Here is a 20,433-nt window from a genome sequence, read left to right on the forward strand (position 1 = left end):
TGGTTGTGGTTACGGCGCTGTAGAGTTGGCATCGCATTGCAGAAACCTTAGACAACCCCGGCACTACTACTGGTACTCGAGTACAGAACATCGTCGTCTCGGGCACCCTGCTTTCGGGTAATGCGCAACAAGTGCATTGAATCAACTACCGGCAACCGATTTCTGCTGGTTGTCTCTTTTTTTGTCCCTTTTTTTTTTCTCTCTCGATTTCCTTTCACCCTCCCGTACCGTGGTGCAAATGATAGTCCCATCTCCTACGTTTTTCGATTCCGCTGTCCATGAAATGTACGAGTATGGCGGGGAGGGGGTGGGTTCGGGTGTTAGATGATGTTTCGTCGATAGCCGAGGGATATTGAGATTCCGGGATTCCTTCACTTCTTTGGCAGGTTGGTTGTGAGGAGCGCAGAAGCGGGCAAGCAGAGCAACGAATAGTTGGCATTCTATTGCAGTGTGTACAGTACTAGTACAGTAAAGTATCATACAGTACCGGTACTGTGCGTGCTCGTACTGGATGTATAGAAGTAAACATATCATTATAATAATGGGCGGTGGTGGCAATAATAATAATAATAATGATAATAATAATGATAATAATGATAATAAGGATAGTAATAATGGAAATAATAAAAAAGAACAATAACCAGTGAACTACAGCGTTATACCCACGCAGACACCGCATCGTGTGCGGGCATTCGTTCGCTGTCTGGCTCAGATCTGGGTGTAGCAGTGGACGTCGGAGATTTCCCTCTTCTCATTTCTAAAGGGCAGCTCCCATTTCTGTGTCCATCCATCATCCATCCATCTGTCTCCGGGTCAGAGAGAGGGGGGAAGGGCCCAGTCAAAGACATTCTATGCCTCTTTGGTCCGCTGGCGAGTACCTTTATCCTTCCCCCCACACAAAAAAACTGATGAGTTGGGGACACAACTCACGCAGCTAAATACCACTGCCTCCTCCGCAGCCCACAACAACGAAAGTAGGAGACCCACAACTCACACACATAATATTTACCACAACTCCACACACACACTCACGCACACTCACACGTTTCCCCCTCGTCTCCTTCTTATTATTTTTTTTTTTTCGAACAACAAACTACCGTACATAAACATCAACTCACCCCTCGTCCTTGGAATTTTTCTACAACTGCTACTCCTCATCGAATATATCAACTCCCCACTCTTCATACATAATCGTTGGTGTTTCTTTCTCACTTTCATCCTCTAACGAGAAGAAGGAAGAGAGGAAGGGAGAAAGATTGAATTAAAAGGTTCCCACGAATACCCCACACCATACGCACATTTTTTCTTCCATAACTCCTCCTTTCATTCTTCCCCCCCCCACCCCCAACATCACACCTTAAATAAGAGGTGGAGGAACCATTTACCATCTACCTGGTTCCTCTTCGTTTTATTTATTGAGGAAAAAAATAATCATATCCTTCTTCTGCTCCTTTTGGTGGTCTGCAAAACCAGCATATTAATTCCTCAATGCCTAAAGGCCGCAACAGTCGACCCAGTCTCTTCGGATATCCCTACAAGAAGGAGAAGTGAACCCTGATCTACAACGAACCTTACCGACACAACCACTGCAACTACTACACCCACCACACTTTATACCCACACCACCACTACTAAAGCTACTATTCCAACGCAACGCAGAGCAACGGGTACTACACACCTTTACGAAAGCTACCGCAACAACAACACGGCCCAACGGGAAGAAAGTAAAAGAAATATCCAGGACCGACCTTCCTTTCTTTTTCTTCTCCTTCTTTCGAAATAGGAAAAAAATAGATTGGATTCGAAGCGAAAATGGGTCTTCTGGACACATTATTCAACTGGGTGCTTACCCGCGAACAACGCGAACGGCACTCCCGAGCGGTGTGGGAAAAATCTGTGTGCAGGTCTTCGTTCCCGGAAGTACCCGCAACGCCATACAACACCCCCACAACCCCACGATCGGAAGCCATGACCCCGTCACTATCTTCGTCGTCCACGTCCTCCACATCATCGGCTGTATCATCGGGCATCTGCTCACCCGTACGGTCCAGGCCATCGACATCATACTCCACATCACCAAGGCCTGAATACCGCCGCCACACATCCATAACCCGCAGCCCCATCTCCTACGATGCACTAATTGACACCAAGTCCCCCACCCCGGCACCACCCACCAAGCCCACTGCCACTGCTGCTCCACCATTGTTGTACCCACTGCCCCCACTAGGCCCTATGGAAGGGATAGGGAAATACCGCCGCTCAATCCACGTAACGGAGCAATTCATCGACTCGTTACGAAGGGATAACATCGCAGCGCTGCAACCCCTTCCATCGTCAACCTCCTCCTCGCCGACCAATCCCGCACCATACCTGACCGAAGACGAGCCCCGTCAGGGACGAAGGCTGTGGCGTGATTGCCCTGGTAACAGAACGACTACCACCCCCCCGAGAGCGTACTCCACCTCTCCTACAATCTTACCAGCTGAGGAATCGCCAAGACGGCAGAGGAGCCTTCCGCCAAGATGGAAGGCTGCGGCGGAAATTGAAGTCGAGGAAGTTGTCGAACCGGTCAGGAAGGGCGGGAGGGGCGTGCAGAGCAAGAGGAGGGTTCAGGGCGGAAGGGGCAAGCAGCAGAGAGTTGGAGGAGGAAAGAGACAACCAGCCGGTCCATACCCACTGCCGAAGGCACCCAGAATCACCGGACTCGGCCTCAAGAGAGTCGCACCAGGGAGGAATATGAGCGCTAGCATGGAGACTCTCCTCTCTGGCGAGGAATGAGGGATGCGGGTGATTGTTCGTGAAATATTTAGCGCATCATGTTTTGCCTTATTCCCTTACTGTTTTATTTTATTAATTTTCATAGTGTTTGTTCATGCCTTTCATTTGTTTGGGAAACGGACGGATCAAGTTTAGCATGGGTGGATGGGAAATCTTTGGGCGTTTGTTTTTGTTTCCTCCAAGTGGCATTTCTTTTATTTTTATTTGGCAAACGAATGGTGATGACACTTCACGATCACGACATTTTTAACGAAAGAACGAAACGAAACGAACCAAAGAAAATTAGTCTAATAACTTGTATTTTGGTTTTTTTTTTCTAATTTCTTATTTTACGCTAATAGTTAGTTTTCTTGTCTTTTTTTTTTTTTTTTTTTTCCCTCACTTTTTCCTGTTGCCACAATACACGATGGACGAAATTTCTTTGGTTTGTCTTGCCTATCATCACTATCATAATATTATTATCATGGTGTATCGTACATACCCACCACTACACAACCTAATCTACTATACACAGGCTAAAAAAAGAAGTCACAAACAAACAAACAAAAGGAAAAACAAATTATCGTGACCCGCGCTTAACTTATAATACCGGTACTTATAACTTTTCATTCCTCATCCACATCCCCACATTAACAATAGTCTATCTAAGCGCCGGCGCATACGATGTTGCCATCTCCGCGCCCGCCCATTTTTAATCTCTACCCACCCATCCATAATACATGCGCCGCAACCAAGGCCGGATCAAGATGGACAAGTCAAACAAAAACCCACAAACTTCCCATCTGGAACAAATGGACGAACAAACGGACCATGGCATAACGAATAAAGGAGTGAGTGGGGGGTGGTGGGTTTATGCGGGTTATGCGGCGAAAGAGGGAGTCAGCGGCTCTGCACTGTAAGTCTAGAGCGCACCAGTTCCTCCTCCTCCTCCTCGCGAAGAAGGAAAAATATTCTTTGGTTTTCGAGCACATGTTTAAAACCATCGCATTGTCGAAAGGGTTTTTTTATAAAAAAATAAAAAAAAATAAAAAAATAAACCCTCTACGCGATCATTTCACGCAATAACTATCAAGGTATAGTAACTTAATCTATCCCAAACACCCCCCCTTCCCCCCCCCGCACAGCTAACCTCGCCTTACTGTATCCCTTCCCTTCCCTTCCCTTCCCTTTCCGCCCCCCTTCTGGAAGGGGAAGAAGGTGAAGGAAGAAGAACCGACGACGTCCCTGCGCGATCGATCCCGAACTTACCGTCAAGTTTTCAAGTCAAGTTACTGGTGCGTCGTATGCGTTTTCCAATGGGAGGGTCTTTTTTTTTTTAAAAAAAAAAAAAATCATGCGTGATGCGTACTTGTACATACATACATACATATCTTGAGACGTCGTGACCCCTGGGGGGGGGGGGTATCGCCAGCGCATTCTTTATCCTTTTTCCTTTCTTGCTTTTCTCGTTGCGGTTTTCCAGTGGAGACTGAATGCATCCGGTGGTTGATTTCTATATATAAAATAAAATTTCCGCTTTCGGCGTGCGGATTGCGTTTGGTAGTCTACCGTGGCGTTGGCGCGGAGTACTATAGTAATATACTTTTGCTGTCCTGGGGAGAGGTTGTACTGTATGATAATCGTGAATAGAGTAAGATAATTCAAACGCTTGGATGAAATTGAATTCTATCATAGTCTAGCTAGCTAGCTAACTAGCTAGAGCCCTACTCGGTCGAGAATCCAATCGTGAAGGATAATTATGGTACGATACCGGTGTGCGACTGTAACTCCCCCGTTCCGATCAAGACCCCCCACATAATTATCTCCCTTTCGATAGATGGATGGATGGATGGATAGATTGGAGTGGAATATGCGTTAGTATACTTCTTCCATACCATACGAATTTAACGGTATGATACATAAAGTCGGTATGATAGCCAAAAAGCGATGGAACACAACCCCTCACTCGCTCCCGCCTCCCCCCCCCCGCTTTCCGTCCATCCGTCCGCATCGACAACTCAACCTCTACCGACCAACCATATAAAAGCATTATCATAATTGGTTAGGTCACCGACTCTTTTTTTCTTTTCTTCCCCCTTTCACTCACAAACCGGACTTGATTGAGAGAAACACACGCACACACACACAGCCACTCATCACTCATCTCCATCGCAAAATTCTGATACGTTCGTGGCATCTTAAAGTATTGGTTGCGGTGGAATGCGAAGGATGGGTAGTTAGTTACCGTGAGGAAAATGGGGGGATCTCGTTGGAAGGTGAAGAAATGAGGTGTAAGAATGAGGTAAAAAGCACAAAGTACGGTTTGTGGATAAAAGGTACGTACCCTACCGGTACTTTACTTGGTGATGGTGATGGGGGGGGGAGAGATTATGGATTCAGCTGTGTGTGTGTGTGTGTGGGGTTCGTATGATGATTCTGGGGATTTTTTCTTGGAGAGGTGATTTGACTGGATGGGTGGATGGATGGATGGATGAATGGGTAGGGGTTCGGTGGTAACATGGGGTTTTTTTTTTCCATCTACATTCTCACTGGTTCGTTCTTTGTATGACTGCACCGTGTGTACTTGTACTTACGTAGGAGTGGATGGAACTGGATGAGTGATGGACATTGACATGGACATGGACAAGGCAAGGCAGCAAGATACGGTAAGGGAAAGATAGCAAATGGCAGAGGAGGGGATAGATAAACTCCGCATTGTTATTGTTATTCCCACGAATTAAATGGAGAAATGGAGAAAAAAAGGAGAGGGACAAAAAAAAAAAAAAAAAAAAAAGACAAAACTGAACTGGCGTAAAGCACCTTCCTTCGTCCCCATTTCATAAAAAAAGGAAATTTGGTACGAGAAAACATGGCAAATCAGAAAGAAAGGGGACAAATACAGGTTGTGCAGAAAAATAAAATAAAATAAAAATATCATAATAATATTATAGATTTCTATTGGTATACATGGATGGATGGATGGACGGACAGGTGAGGTGGAAAAATAAAAGGGAGACGGGGAGACCGGGAGGAAAAGAAAAAAGAAACGCAAAACGAAAGAAAAACAACACAAATAAACAAGTCAGGTATGATGTGATGATCGATACTATCTAACCTTCCAAATCCCCAACCCTTTATTGTTATTGTTCTTCTCAGAAGATGCCCCCAACACGCTCCTACTCGCCAGTCCGAGTGCCCTCAAGTACTCCTCCACCCTCGCCGTCTCGGTGAAGCACTTGAGCACAGACCCATTCGGATCCGCAACGACGGTTGCCAGTTCGAGTGTGTTTCCCAACAAGTTCTTGCTCACATGTTTCCCCGCCTCAATGTAGACGTCGTGAAGGGCAAATGTGAGCTCGGGGATGTATATGTTTCGGATAGCTACAATGGAGGATGGCTTTATTATGTGAGATTGGGGAGGGAATGGGGGCACGGTGCTGAGAGTCGAGTGCAGCCAGGATCGTATCACTTTGCCCAACTTGTGGTTGGTCGAGCTGTAAGCCTCGCTGAGTGCCGCCTTCCTCGCGCGATCAAGGTGGTGTCTGCTGTTGCTATGGTTAGGATCGAACGCCCACCTGGGTTCCGGGGTCGGGAGGAGGGGGGATGGGGGCTCTCGTACTTTGTCTTCTGTCCCAATAGCTCATTCCACGCTTCCAATTCGTCGAGTGCTTGGATGAACACTTCCATTTCTATCACGACTGCCAAAGCCCATTGATCAACATCGCTATCGAACACACCCCTGAATTCATCATCTTCCATTATGCCCCCGGCAGCGAAATGGTTGACATCTTCGCCCTCAGGAATCAGGTCAGTGCTCCTGATAGTCTGGGAAACCCTCTTTGCTGCTGCCAGACGCCCGGAAACTAAATTCGATCAGTAAAAAGCATCTTTTTGAGGGAATTAATAGCAGCCAAAACTACTCACGCAGTAACCGCTTGTATATCACAGTCGCGCACTTTAACGATTCAGCCTTCAGCTCGTCGCCCCCAAGAACCAACCACTCCAACCCCTGGATCAACAAGTTATCTTCCTCGAGTATCTCTCCCACGGTCACAGATAATGTGGCCACATGCCGCCGCTCGCTCTCGTAGTGGTTTTTTGTCAGGTCCAACGCGATCTCCATCCCCTTCTTCAGACACCCCACGTAGTCGATGTTATGCGCCCTCATTAACTCTAGGAGCTCCAACCTCAACGGCTCTTCCCGAATCTTGTTGAGGATGGTGCCCATGACATCGATAGCTTTTTGAGGCGAAAGCTGTCCTGCGTACAGTGGTATCAACTTCACTTTACCGGCCTCTGCAAGGAATTCGATATAAGCAGCGATCAAGGCTTCGGCCTGTACGTGGAAGGGCGTATCCTCGGTGAAGCCAGCATTCAGCAGTTGGAGTACAAGTAAAATATGCACAACAATTCGAAGAGTCCGGCAGTCTGTGACGTCTACGCCTATGCTATCCTCCTCGTGTAGTGGATCATAATCTGGAATGTCTCGGAAGGCGAGTAACTGACGATAGAGCTCATCGACGAGTTCATGAAAGCGTAGAGACATTAAAGATCCTTGGATAACCCTTAGGGGTACCCTCGACTCTACCTTAATATGGTCTAAAGACGCCAGGTAATCGATAATTCTAGAGAGTACAGTTTCATCTTCAGCGAGGCTTCCGACGCGGGAGTGGAACGCGGTCGAGTCAAAGGCGGGGAAACTCGTAGCTGCAGGAGATAGCCGTCCATGCCTAAGTAGATACTGGGAATAGTACTCTTCGACAAGTGAATTCATGTGGGCAAATAGATGGTCCTCCCACGATGCACAGACAGGAAGGACCTGTTTTTTTTCTCATTTTAGCTAACCATAATTCCCTTGTCAAAATTGTGAGGGATCCAGGAGCGCATACACTTTCAAAGTCTCCACACAATGTTCCATAGACTGCCTTCTCCCAGTCCTCTGCACCACTTCGATGCGCGATAGCATAACACATTCTCTTCCACAACTCCCTCCTTCTGTTGCCCGTAACTCCCTCGGGTTGGGAATTCTCACTCATATCCATGCTTTCCTCATCTGACTGGTTGTCAAATCGTTGGCCGTCAACCATCGGATCCCACGCCTCCTCTCCTCCGTCAAGACTCGCGGCCCTCCAGAATTCTCCCATCTCAGCGCATAGGTCCTTTGCACCCTTCAGATCTCCCTTCCGCAGAAACACCCAGATAGCCCTGAAAAGGAATCTCTCGGATTCCTCATCTTCATTCTCCAACTGTTTTCGCTGTCTACTGGGCGCGTCAGGATCTAATTCGGTGATTTTGTTGCCCGACCTTCCGCCTCCAAGAGAACCAAAGACCAGAGTCGCCTTCCCCCTTCTCCCGCGAAGACGTTTCTCTGCTTTTAGGCTCTCTTTGGTGTACATCCACCCCCCCTTCCCACCAAGCTCCTCGATATTATCAAAGAGATCCGACGGGTCCGGAGCGTACGCACACAACCATTGCAAAATCAAACACCATTCTCGGAACTTGGCATCGGTTTCACGAAGATGCTGTCGTAGACGTTGATTACTTGTGTACTTGTTGTTTGCAAGCTCTGCCGGTAGATCCTGTGATTGAATTCTACCTTCAAGTCGATGCGACGAAAGGGTGCCGAATAGTTCCCAAGTTTGGTGCTCCAGCTCCCAGTGCACAACATCAGAGGTGCTTTCGTGCGATAGCTCTGGCATATGCGCAGCCTTGACTTCGTCAAGTTGAGCCCCAGATACATTCTTGAATCGCTCGATCAGGTCATAGCCGGATGTCGCAGCCTGTGCCGAGTTAGGATCTGCGGATTGGAGGAGGTTTGAGGAGTTTAGTGCAATGGCAAACGCATCGACCTCCGGCCACTCCTGATCGAAGATGCCACCGTCCGGGGCGCCGGGAGAGTGGGGCATGGTTTCTATCACGACTGTCAATACCCTGGGCGGAGAAACCAGGAAAACATGGAGGGTGGCAGTACCCTCTTGTTCGTCGTCCTCAGAGGTTAAAGCTCTAGAGTCGTCGTCCTCGTCGTTGTCGTTACGGACTCCGTCGCTCACCTGCATCGATGAAACCATGAGCCATTATTCTAGAAATTCCACGAGATAGAACGGAGAGAGGAAGGGTGAAGCGACGCAGAGCCCCGCAAATGCCAGCGGTGATGCTGGTGGGGGGGTGGAGAGGTATGTGCGAGGAGTGCGAGATCGCAACAAGAGGTAACGTACATCATCACCCATGATATCCCAGCTTCCTTCCATTTGTTGAGCCTATAGAAATAGAGAGCCACGGTGTCAGCCCATATTGCGCATTCTGGCTTGTGTTTCCGGTGCCCAATCCACTATTTTGGCAAGAGCCAATCTCCATCGGACACGAAGGAAAGTCACGTACCTGCACCCTTGGACCTGCTGCTGCCGCTGCTGGTCTAGCACTGGAGAAAAGGTTGCTTCCACGGGAGTTTTGCATGTCGAAAGAAAAAGCTGGCTTCTGTGATCCGAAGGCCAAAGCGGGGGAATTGGACGTCATCATAGGGGCCATCTTGTGGCGATGGTTGGTATATTTTTGGTTGTTGGTGGTTAAGATGTTCTCTAGTGGTTGTCGCGTTTTCGGGATAAATTGAATTGCACTGGCAGTCAGTTGGAAATGGTTGCAACGGTCCAATGCAGATCACTTCCTGTCCAGGCAGAATTCGAGGTCGGCAGGATAAAGCCTTTGTTCAGGAGGAATCGGTGCTGACAAAGAAAAACAAACGCATTGTTCCTGCCCCCACTTTCCAACCTCAATGAGAAGAAACAGGAGGAGTGCACTGGTACGAGTACAGTACTCGTACAGGCTGTTCTGTTGTCTTGGCATCACAACCGCTTGGCTATAAATTCGCGAGATCCCCTCCAAACCTCTTTCCTCCTCAATGTCATTTTTAGGCGCTAATTAGAGTCTCGGTACAGATTGATTCCTTCAGTGTTTGTACGGCTGGCAAGACCGGCCCTCAGCGTGCTCAACGTGTCCTTAGAGGATTTGTTTACCTCCCTAATTCTTGCTGCCTTGCTTCCTCCAAGGGATTTTGCGGGCCCAGCGTTTATGGGGTTGCACATTCAATTGTCTATTTTTACTCTTACTCTTCATACAACATAGGGCGCAACTTGTAGGCGTGCAGAGGGGGGTTGTTGGTATCATCCTGATGAGACGGATTTTGATGATGGTGGGGAAGATTGATGAGTTGTGTGTTGTGTGGTTGCCCGCAGCACATATGATACACGACCGATCCGACCCAGAGTGTTAGATTGGAGCCTAGGGCTATAGTAAATCTACCGTATTCAACACATTCCACTGATTCCAGTGTCTCCCTTTCGTCCGTGCTTCCGTCTGTTGGTCGTGGTGGGGGGCATCTACAGTACCAGCACTGGAATACGAGAACCCGAGAATTTGTATCTGCATGCGTTGGTAAATGTAGATTACGCGCGTTCTTGGTACTCGACTGCTGCCCTGGTTCACCATCTCGATATTCTACTTACACGATGGAAGTGTTTTAACTGCTGGATAGAACGCCCTGCTCAAGTACCGTGGATGGATGGGTATTGGTCTACCGGTAGACCAGTTAGTTAATGGCCTTTGTAAGATGTGGTAATCGCAACAAAAAGGAGCATTTGTTCGGCATCTTTCCATCGACTCGAATTTAGTGATTCAGTGCATCATATCATGAATCCGTTTCGTTCTGGGAGACCCCAGAAGCCTAGAAGGAACGAGATTCGGTATGATAGACCATTGCTGTCTTTGGTGTCCTGGTTCCGGGAGCCATTTACTGCACCATATCTCACCAAAGTGCTGATTGTCTTCCTTCTCCCTGCACCTATCATAGGTCGGTGTTTTTCATTCAGTTTTGCCCCCCCCCCTCTCCCCTGGAGGAGAACGTGCGTCATATTACTTGTATCTCGGGTTATAATCCCTTTGATCGAACCTGTTGGTTTTGTTAGGTAGAGGACTGTTACATTTGAGATTCACTCTATCATGCCTCATTCGAACTACGTGGTTGCGGCGCAAAGTTTCGGTAAATTTCAGAGCCTCGTCCCAGACGAAACATAGATGGCTCTCATCGATGAATAAAGTTGTCTGGATTCAATCATGTTGTAAATCTAGATGACAAGTACCCATAGAAGGTTGGTAAGCGGGTTAGTTTAGGTTAACCCGCAGGATGGCCCCTCCTGTGCGAAAACATCTCCCGGGTACTCATATCTGTCATATAGCAAGTCTCCACGTTTATGACATCGAAACTTCCCGCATCAATGTCTTCTCGTCTGGTGAAGCTCCGCCCCCCGAGATCCCCTCTCATCCGCCCTCTGCTTGATCTTAAGCTTCAACAGGCTCTCCTTCGGACAACATGTACTATTCGCTCCGGGACCGTCTCGTTTGTAGAGTCTGGAGCAGCAGTCGTACAAGGCGTCAATCAAGTCTATGCAGCGGGATTCGTTATAATTATTCTTCTGGAGGCAATCCTGAATGGCGCACTGTCCCCCCCCCGCCACATGAGTAAGAGTCCTGACGCAGTGGGGTGCGTGACGGGAAGATGTGACTCACAGCGCGGGGATGACATGGTGGGTCCGTCTTCAAAGCTTCCTCTATTGAGGTCGGCTGTGGACATTTGAATATCAGCTCAGCCGTAGCCATTGTGTTTAATGTGCGGCTGTGGAGCATACCATGATTGCTTCTTTGAGGGATTGATTGGGAAGTAACGATCTTATTAATATGGGATGTTCCTGGCCTGTTCTTGACCATCATCAATGGGAGGAGATGGAGTTTATCTGCGGTATGCAGGACAAAGGGCTGGGTCTCAACAGTGAAGTCATCATCATGACAGCGATTGCAGAACCAGGCGGGAACGAAATGCATCTAAAGTCCATACAACCCCAGTGCCGTGTGATAGAGAAATAGTAGTGATATCGATACAGACAGGGCACTGTACTAGTACTGTGTGCACAATTCAGGGTCTGTACTCATACAATAATTTTGATACGGTCTTGTACGATATTGCACAATATTCTTGTACGCAATCTGTGTACTCGTACAATATATTGGATTTATGATACAAACGAGTGGGAGTTCATAATTACTAGTATGAAGTCAATGGCGTCGGGCAAGATCGATTGTAGTAGTCCATCACAAAGGTTTCCCGTGCTGCCTGTCTGGGCCCCCGCCCCATCCTGGCTCGGCTGCCTGATGGCAACCTGTCTCGGGATCTTCCTCAACGAAGCAACCCAATTCCAACCCTCGCCCCTCCCCTCCCACAAATCTGGCTAAGTCAAAAACCTTCTCACAACCAACCACTAGGCTCGTCCAACCTTCTTACTCCTTCGCCTTCGTCCTCCGCTCCTCCACAACCTTTGCTCACCGTCCACTCTCACGGAACCTGACCTCGCTCCACCAATCCATCGCGTCAGTCCCCAAACTTCGAACGAACACGCTTTAAACCATGTCGACAGATGCACCAAACGACCCCAAGCCGGAGGAAACCGCCAGCGAACACTTGAATATCAAGGTTACCGATGGCAACAATGAGGTTTTTTTCAAGATCAAGAGAACCACTCAGCTCAAAAAGTTGATGGATGCTTTTTGCGATCGTCAGGGGAAGGCCCCCAATTCAGTGAGATTCCTCTTTGACGGAACTCGCGTCCAGGGCGGGGATTCGCCTGAGAGTGTAGGTCTCTTTTTTAAAAAATTTGATCCTATTTCCCCTCTCTTACCCCAGTTTCTTATTCGTATCTCTTATCATACCCACCTCTATTCCATTCCAGTGGCGACCTTATCATCGTTCTGGGACGAGGGGGCAATTTTCTAAGATTCCTTGATTCTGCTCTTTTTTATTTCCTCTCACTGGTCACTTACTTCCTTGCCTTTGGCCTTTGAGATTCTTGAATCTTGCCAGATCACACCCTTCTTCTCCAATTTACCCCACGCCCCTATTTCCCTGTTATGCCCGATATTACCGACACCCCACTAATGGATATGCAGCTCGATATGCAAGATGGAGATACACTTGAGGTTCACCAAGAGCAAATCGGAGGTGGATCCTCCTTCTAAAAAAAAACCACCACTTCTAAGCCGCCCCAACCTCCGGCGAATCTCGCTCGCATCGGAGAGTTCAGCTAATCAACAACTCGGATACTCGCGATACGGATGGGATGAGAAGGGGGGGCGGGCTGATTCTTTGAATGGCTTTGCAGTTTGCTATTTTTTTCTCTTTTGCTTTTCTTCTGGCTTTGGTTCACTATGTGGAAGTGCACCTATAATTCATGTTGTTTGTAGGGGTTTCTACTCTTTTCTCATTCCAAGCAGTGGGTGGACAAAGAGGGCGGGAGGGTGTGCTTTGAAAGGAGGCCTAATCTTTATACATACACGACAAAAACACAACACGATACTAGCGAGCATTTCGGAACCAAGGAGTGATAACCTTTTTTCTTCGGGGAAATGGAAAAGCCAAGAAGCGCACGACCTATGAGTGACATTTTTCTTTCGTTTGATTCCTATTATCGCTGGCCATTATCTATTTTTCTTTGTGTGGTGCGCTATTCGCCGGTCTCTTATGTCTTGGGTGTTTTTTTATTTGTTTGTTCTTTGTTTTTTTGATTCCCACTTTCGACGCCTATTTCCCGAATTAGTTTGTGGGAGGGGCTGAGGGTAGAATCCATGGGCAGAGAATTGTTATCCACTATCTATCTGCTCCTGACTACCGAGAAGGAATAAAAGACAAATTCTGTCACAAACCATCACTCGATAAACGCTACATAGTACACGCGTCCAAGTGTTCGGTTCGCCGCGACAGTCTGCGGGTTATTTGAACCCTGACTTGCGAGATTTGTGTTATTGTAGCATGATTCTGTGCGTCGTGACAGTTCGGAGTTTGGTATTTCTTGCGTTACGGGGGGGCAGACTATGGGGCCCTCCATAGCTCGCACGGTGAACCCAATAGGCGTGTCACGTGTGTGGGTGGAACTTATCCTAGACAGATTACTCGGCTGACCCCACGGCATAAGTTGGCTCGGATTCTCAAAGCTTGTTTTGTCTCGGAAACTGGGCAAACACGAGTGAGATCTTGTGACCCCCGTTTCAATCACCTTACCGCAGCCAACAGTTCCCCCGAAGCAACACTCCACTAAACATCTAGCAGATCTCCTCCCATTTACCGCCAGGACAAAGATCGTCAAGATTTGAGCTACCCTCTCAAGTATATAATAAGCTGGTCCCAAACTGCGGTTACTCGGTGTAAACCGTGCATCACGTGCACTTATCGATACCGGCGGGTTTTCGTCCAAGACCCTTGCGGCTTTCCCTCCTCCACCGACTCCCCCTACATCCACATCGATTCATCGCAATGTTGCTCCCACGTACTGCTAGACTGGCCTCGACGCTTCGAATTGCTGTCAATTCGAAGTTCAATGCATTCTCAAGGTTTTACAGTGATGCTGCTCCTGGAACTCTTGCGAAGACTCCCCTCCACGACCTCCATGTTGCGAAGGGAGCGAAGATGGTTCCCTTCGCGGGGTACTCTATGCCCGTGCTTTACTCCGGAGAGAGTGTGGGAGAGAGTCATAATTGGGTCAGGGAGAAGGCCGGGCTGTTTGATGTTTCCCATATGGTTCAGCACCGGTTTGTTTCCAATCGTTCTCCCGGTCGAGATTTATGTGGATGGGGAAAGATAATGGAATGCGATTGTATAGTTTAACCGGTCCCGGAGCATTGCCTTTCTTACACTTCGTTACCCCCTCGGATCTCACACGCCTGCCGCAGTTTCAGTCTACGCTTTCGGTGTTTTTGCATCCGACTACTGGTGGGATAGTGGATGATTTGATCATCACCTCGCATGGGCCCGAGGATTTCTACATCGTTACTAATGCTGCGTGCAAAGATAAGGATCTTGCATATATGGCTAGGAATATGAGGCACTTGTCTTCTTCGGACATTAAACATGAAGTTCTCATTGGACAAGGCTTGGTTGCCTTGCAAGGGCCTTTGGCAAAGGATATATTGACGGAGTACCTTACCGGCTTGACCGGCTCCCCGGTAGATCTTTCGAAACTGTACTTTGGCACTTCAATGTTTGTTGAGATTCCATCTCTCGGTGAAAAACTACACGTTGCGCGTGCAGGATACACCGGAGAGGATGGATTCGAGATTTCCATTTCTGAAAAGAACACTGAAACGGTTACTATGGGCTTGTTGGATGTAGGATCTACTGGTGATAGGATTAGGCTTTCTGGTCTAGGAGCTAGAGATAGTCTTAGACTTGAAGCAGGAATGTGCCTCTATGGGCATGATCTGGATGATACTACTACACCAATCGAGGGGGGACTCAAGTGGCTAGTAGGGAAGACAAGAGCTATGGATGGGTGGGTTTTTTCCGAGGTAGACTAATTCACTAAATACTAACCGTGGGTTAGCAATTTCCTCGGCGCAGAAATAATCAGTAGACAATACGACAGCTGGAGTTTTGTTCCTAGACGCCGGGTTGGCTTTATCGTTGAGGGTCCACCAGCCAGAGAAGACGCAGAGATTGTGGAGAAGGGGACGGATGACGTTATTGGTATTACGCCTACCGATTTCCTCCACCTCCCTCGCTGCAGAGCTAACACCAGCAACTACAGGGAAAATAACATCTGGTTGCCCCTCCCCGACCCTTGGCAAAAACATTGCTATGGGCTACATCCAGAGCGGCTTCCACAAGCAGGGTACTGAAGTTGGTATCAAGGTTCGTGGAAAGGAACGCAGCGGGACTGTGACAAAAATGCCTTTTGTAGAGACAAAGTATTATAAGGCTCCTTAGGGGGGGGGGGTTATTCCGTTTTTCGTTTTCATCTGGTTTGGGTTGCGTGGGTGGCAGTTTGGATGAAATATCATTTAGGGGCTCCATGTGATTTAAGTATTGGGGAGGCGTGACATGAGCTATGGTGCCGTAGAATCTCGAACAATTGGGCCTTGCGCTGGGTCAAGATTTTCTTACCTGGAGGTAAGGAGTGCGAAAAAAAGGCACAGCAAAAGGTGAGCCGTCCAGCTCCCTGTTCCCCCAAGACATAAAAACGAGCAAAAATAATAATAATAATAATGCCACACCCTACCAGAGGAGGTATCATAACCGGAATGACATAACACACGGCTCAATTATCTAAGGTGGATGGATGTATTGTGGTGATATTTGGGCTGGAAAGGATTATGAGTGATGTTTTGTGGGGAGCAAGGGTGGATGGATGGATGGGTTTTTGACTTGCGAAGGATAGGTTTAAGTTATCGTAGGCCGGTGTCAAGAGATTGATTACGTTATACCATTGTGGATGTAGAGTGCTTGTTTGCCTTTGGGCAAGGGAGGGATTACCCGAGCGCAAAATTTTACAAGATATATATTCATCGACTCGCAAGAAAATCAAATAATTGAACTGCTATTCTCCCGATGATAACCATCTATAACTCCTCCTTAACATTCTCCTCCCCAACAAGAACTCCCGGCCTCTCGATAACCCTCTTACAAACCAAGACTCCCTTCCCCACAACACTAACCCCGACAAACGTCCCCTGCATATCCACAATGCCTCCGGTACTAACCCCGCCAAAGAACTTTCCATCGTCCAAGTACACACTCCTCCACACCCACTCTTCCTTCCGGAGCGGGCTGTTGGCCGGATCCAAGGCGCGTAGAGCTGCCTCCCTCTTATCACTAGGATCCACCCGGGGTAGCAACTCCGCAGTCCATGCTGCGGGGCCCACAATTCCCTCGGAGAGCATACTCGTGGCAAAGTCACCGAGCGAGGTGATCCCGCTGGCGAACAGGCGGCTAGTAGGACCTAAATGCAGATTGTCCGTCGCGAAGGGCGTGCGATGGAACGACTCCGGAACGGTAAGGTAGGGGCGCGACATATCCGGGATTGAATAAGTGTACACGCCATGCGTACTGCTGGCAACGTACAATTTCTGCTTGACATGGTCGAGTGCGAGGCCATTCGCGAGTGAGATCCAAGCGACGCTGTAAGCGTCCACCGAGTCTTTGCCCGTCGCGGAGGCTAATGGGGGGATGGAGACGTGCACGACCTGTCCCCCAGGGGCGCCAAGGATGACCTCGAACAGGAGAGCTGTGCTCCACCTTCTTGAGAAGAAGCCGTCATTCGTGATGAAGAACGAGTTCTCGTCGACGCCGACTATGCCGTTCGGGGAGAATATCTTGGCGTCCGTCAGACTGCGCTTGTGTCGCGCGGTCCTGGTTTCCAGGTCCACATCGAGCACTTCGATCCTGGCCTCCTTCTTTGCCTGATTCGTTACGAATAGCCTCACCTCACCCCCTTCTTCCCTCGGTACAGCGCTGACCCCCAAGGGGTGAAAGTCGTCATCCAGACTCTCTGCTCCGGACAACAGCGTTGGCTCGACTTCCGGCTTGTCATAGTCCCAGATGAATATCTCGCCCTTCGGCACGTCAGGGGGAAACGCGCGGAAGGCGTGATACCACTCTCGACGTGAACGGTCGCACGAGAGGAATAGTAGGGTTGTGTTTGGAAGGATGGAGAAGTCCTCGCAATTTCGTAAGAGCTCTGGAAAGTTCTTGCTGCAGCTGCTAGAGATTGAAGGGGGGAGGGGGAAGGGAGGAGCAAGGAGGTAGAGTGGGCTACGTTGAGTTATGGCTTTGTAGAGGAAGGCCGAGACTGTTAGGAGGACCTGGAGAAAATAGAAGAAAGTTAGCGGTGCAAGGGAGGGGGGAGGGGGGGGAAGGTTACGATTGCTAGCTTAAGTTTATTCGAACCCGCCATTACTGCCAAGTATGATACTGTATCTACCCGCTACTTGTATATTGTGGTACGGTAGCCGACGTCGTCAGAGCCACGTTGGGAGAAGGAAGGAGGGGGAATGGGGAAAATGACGGTGAAGCTCCCGCTTTTGAAAAGGACCAAGCAAGCGCCAGAGCACAACCCGGTTCAACCTCATGCCGCCGTGGCTTCCCAGGATTTGGCCCCCGGCGCCCCGCCGAATCATCAGATGTGATTTTTGTCTTGGCTTGGCTTGCACTATCTGTGGCATTTGGCGTTGGTGTGGGCCACAACCACCGCCTGCAACAAAATCGGTGGAGATACGATATCATGCCAGGTTTACCTCTACCGCAGTTGATTTTCCAATTCGAATACCGGGATGGCGAATTAGTAGCCCGCAACTCTTTACGAAGGAAATTTTTTTGATGATGGACTCGTTTTATCAACTGCCTTGATCTTCGAGCCTGGTTTGCGGGGCTCTGGTTTTTTTACGCTCTGCAGCCCTGAATTATCGTGGGGAAAGAAAATTTTTTTTTACTTTCTTTCTTACTTCCTTGATGAGACCTCATCTTCTCGTACATATAACATAATAACATTCAATAACCCTCCTCCGTTTTAATAACCCACCCCCCAGAAAAAAAAAAAAAAAAAAATTAGCCAAAATACCCCAAATACCCCAAATACCCCAATCTAATCCTCCCAAATCCCCCTCCTGACCCTCTCCCTCTCCTCCTCTTCAAGTCTACCCCTCTCCTTCTCCCCTTCCCTCCTCTTCCGCTCAGCAGCCTTCACCGCCGCGTCGTACTCGCGCTGCTCCTTGGTGCTCTTAGCCCTAACACCCAACGAGGCTGAAATCATCCTTCGGGCAACGGCATCCGTCGTCACGGGCCTTTCCCCCCCGCCACCCCTCTCCCCCGCCGTCACCGCCGCGGGCACGACGGCGGCGGGAGTAGTAATAGTCTCGCGCGGGGAAGCGATCGAGGACACCGAAGACGAATTCCTAGTGTGCGTCTGGGTGAAGGGTGTCGTGGGCGTTGGCGGTGGTGGAGAGGGGCGATCTGATTCGTCTTCCGAGGAGGATGGTGATGATGAAATGGAGGCGTCTTCCCACGAGTCGAGGGTTTTGGGCTTGCGTTTTAGTCTGCGGGGAGGGTTTGTTGGGGCGGAAGTGGAGGTGAGTGCTAGGTTTGAGAGGATTGTTGGGAGGTCTGTGAGTATGATATTAGCCTATGGGATAGTTGAGGGGAAGGAAGGGAGGGAGGAGGGGGGGCTGGAACCATTTGGTGAGGGTTTGCTCATCCTGATGAGTGCTTTGTATGGTATTCTACAGATGTGTAGGTTATCGTGCGACACTGGTACGGGGCAATATGTATCCACTACTCGTACAATACTATACAGTATGGTACACGGTCAACTGCTGAAAGCCTCCTCCCTCTAACTCGTACTGGTGTCGAATCGACTTTTTAACTCGTGGAGCACTTGCGGACTATGCTGACACCGTCACAATATATGCATAAGCCCCGAGAGACTGTAATGCTGGTAGATGGATAGAGAGAGTATGGAGAAGACGCCGACGAAGACGATGGTGGTGAAGAGGAGATGTATTAGTATGCAACTATGATACCCTGTCATAACCTCGTGGGAGATAGAGTGTGGGGGAAGGTAGGGCTTGGCGGGGCACATTGATGACGGGTTGAATTGTGTGGGGTAAATTATGGGGTTGTTGGCCGGCCAACCAATGACAACCGCACCCTGCGAGTACAAGTACATATCACACCGGTAGTCCACCGGTATCGTGGTAGTCTATCGGGCGAAAGGGATGAATGGGAGTGAGCGACTGACCGCCACAATAATATCCATGGTGGAATTCCTTTGGGAGTCCTAGTTAAGAGGTCTCGTAAGACTTCCTTTCGATGCAGAACTATTTTTTCGTCATCTATGAGTATGTTTCAACCAGTTCTTGCTATGAATACCGGCATGGTATCATACTGTGCCGTACTATACACCACCGTACTCGGCCACAGTACTGTATCAGACCGGTCGGACCTCGTGGGGGGGGCTTACCACCATGCACCGTACCTCGACCACTCCTTCCAGACCGGGTATGATACCCACGGCCACACATACAACGTATCGTAGAGCCCCTTCCCCAGATGCTGTGCCGCAGCGTAAACCCCTTAGCACACTTGCATAGCCGCTGGAGAGCTCAAACCTTACGTTATATACATCAGGGGTTCGCGGGTTTGTAGGTACTCGCTCTTACTGCATTTTGGGGAAAGGGAAGGGTGGAACAGGGAGAGTTAATGGGCATTCATCCCCCGGGTCTTTTTTTCATTTTTTTCAAAAAAGAAAATGTTTATGTGGGTCCTCCAGGCCTTTTCCGCATATAAATCTTGTGGACCCGCTCGAAACGCACTTTTTCGACCTCGGGGGGATGAATGGCCAATGTGATGGTCCAATTGATAGAGCATGGGACCAAGATCGTTGGGGGGTGGTGGTTCTTCTGGCTATCTGAAAAGGTAGAATCACGATTACCATGATATATATGCTATGCTCCGCTAGGCGTTATGGCCGGGCGGCGGGCTCAGTCTAAGCCCGGCGAATACCTTAGGCTACCTTTATTTCCTATCGTAAAAGTGGCCCCATAACTATGATATTACCTTCTCACACCGCACACCACACCTAGCTCACGGAGGCCGCCCACTACCTAAGCCCCTGGGCAACCGCTGCCTCCGCCTCCGCCTCCGCAATCAAGGGGCGAGTCCATAGCCGCCGAAATTCCGCCGATATCAGCCCAGCGGAGTGCGTATCCGAAATCACAATCCCGCTTTCGCCCCTTCGGCGCAAACTGTCCGGGTATCATCAACGCCGCAGCCCGCCACCAGATCGGCTCCATGTCCGCACCCTGACTTCG

At 49.0% G+C, this 20,433-nt stretch overlaps 5 protein-coding genes; 3 read left to right on the forward strand and 2 right to left on the reverse strand.

Annotated features, from left to right (window-relative positions):
• Nucleotides 1–1,031: 1,031 nt before the first annotated feature.
• Nucleotides 1,032–3,337, forward strand: GSTUM_00003747001 (uncharacterized protein). XM_002837366.2 has 1 exon: nucleotides 1,032–3,337. Exon 1 carries the CDS (start codon nucleotides 1,813–1,815, stop codon nucleotides 2,776–2,778), a length of 966 nt encoding a protein of 321 aa, XP_002837412.1. The 5' UTR covers nucleotides 1,032–1,812; the 3' UTR covers nucleotides 2,779–3,337.
• Nucleotides 3,338–5,863: 2,526 nt separating this feature from the next.
• On the reverse strand, nucleotides 5,864–9,342 carry GSTUM_00003748001 (uncharacterized protein; the record flags this gene model as incomplete). XM_002837367.2 has 7 exons in its annotated part: nucleotides 9,136–9,342; nucleotides 8,973–9,014; nucleotides 8,729–8,807; nucleotides 7,520–8,668; nucleotides 6,682–7,464; nucleotides 6,377–6,620; nucleotides 5,864–6,302 (listed from the first exon to the last, which is right to left on the reverse strand). The coding sequence occupies exons 1-7, from the start codon at nucleotides 9,280–9,282 to the stop codon at nucleotides 5,864–5,866; spliced, it is 2,883 nt and encodes a 960-aa protein (XP_002837413.1). The 5' UTR covers nucleotides 9,283–9,342.
• A 2,658-nt stretch (nucleotides 9,343–12,000) lies between these two features.
• GSTUM_00003749001 (uncharacterized protein) lies at nucleotides 12,001–13,496 on the forward strand. XM_002837368.2 has 2 exons: nucleotides 12,001–12,433; nucleotides 12,748–13,496. Exons 1-2 carry the CDS (start codon nucleotides 12,209–12,211, stop codon nucleotides 12,814–12,816), a joined length of 294 nt encoding a protein of 97 aa, XP_002837414.1. The 5' UTR covers nucleotides 12,001–12,208; the 3' UTR covers nucleotides 12,817–13,496.
• A 611-nt stretch (nucleotides 13,497–14,107) lies between these two features.
• GSTUM_00003750001 (uncharacterized protein) lies at nucleotides 14,108–15,674 on the forward strand (the record flags this gene model as incomplete). XM_002837369.2 has 4 exons in its annotated part: nucleotides 14,108–14,382; nucleotides 14,454–15,122; nucleotides 15,174–15,316; nucleotides 15,378–15,674. 4 exons carry the CDS (start codon nucleotides 14,108–14,110, stop codon nucleotides 15,554–15,556), a joined length of 1,266 nt encoding a protein of 421 aa, XP_002837415.1. The 3' UTR covers nucleotides 15,557–15,674.
• A 464-nt stretch (nucleotides 15,675–16,138) lies between these two features.
• GSTUM_00003751001 (uncharacterized protein) lies at nucleotides 16,139–19,127 on the reverse strand. XM_002837370.2 has 3 exons: nucleotides 18,797–19,127; nucleotides 17,490–18,727; nucleotides 16,139–17,430 (listed from the first exon to the last, which is right to left on the reverse strand). Exons 2-3 carry the CDS (start codon nucleotides 17,520–17,522, stop codon nucleotides 16,189–16,191), a joined length of 1,275 nt encoding a protein of 424 aa, XP_002837416.1. The 5' UTR covers nucleotides 17,523–18,727; nucleotides 18,797–19,127; the 3' UTR covers nucleotides 16,139–16,188.
• Nucleotides 19,128–20,433: the final 1,306 nt, after the last annotated feature.

Source organism: Tuber melanosporum (genome assembly GCF_000151645.1).
Source record: "Tuber melanosporum whole genome shotgun sequence assembly, scaffold_189, strain Mel28".
Taxonomy (NCBI): Eukaryota; Fungi; Ascomycota; class Pezizomycetes; order Pezizales; family Tuberaceae; genus Tuber; species Tuber melanosporum.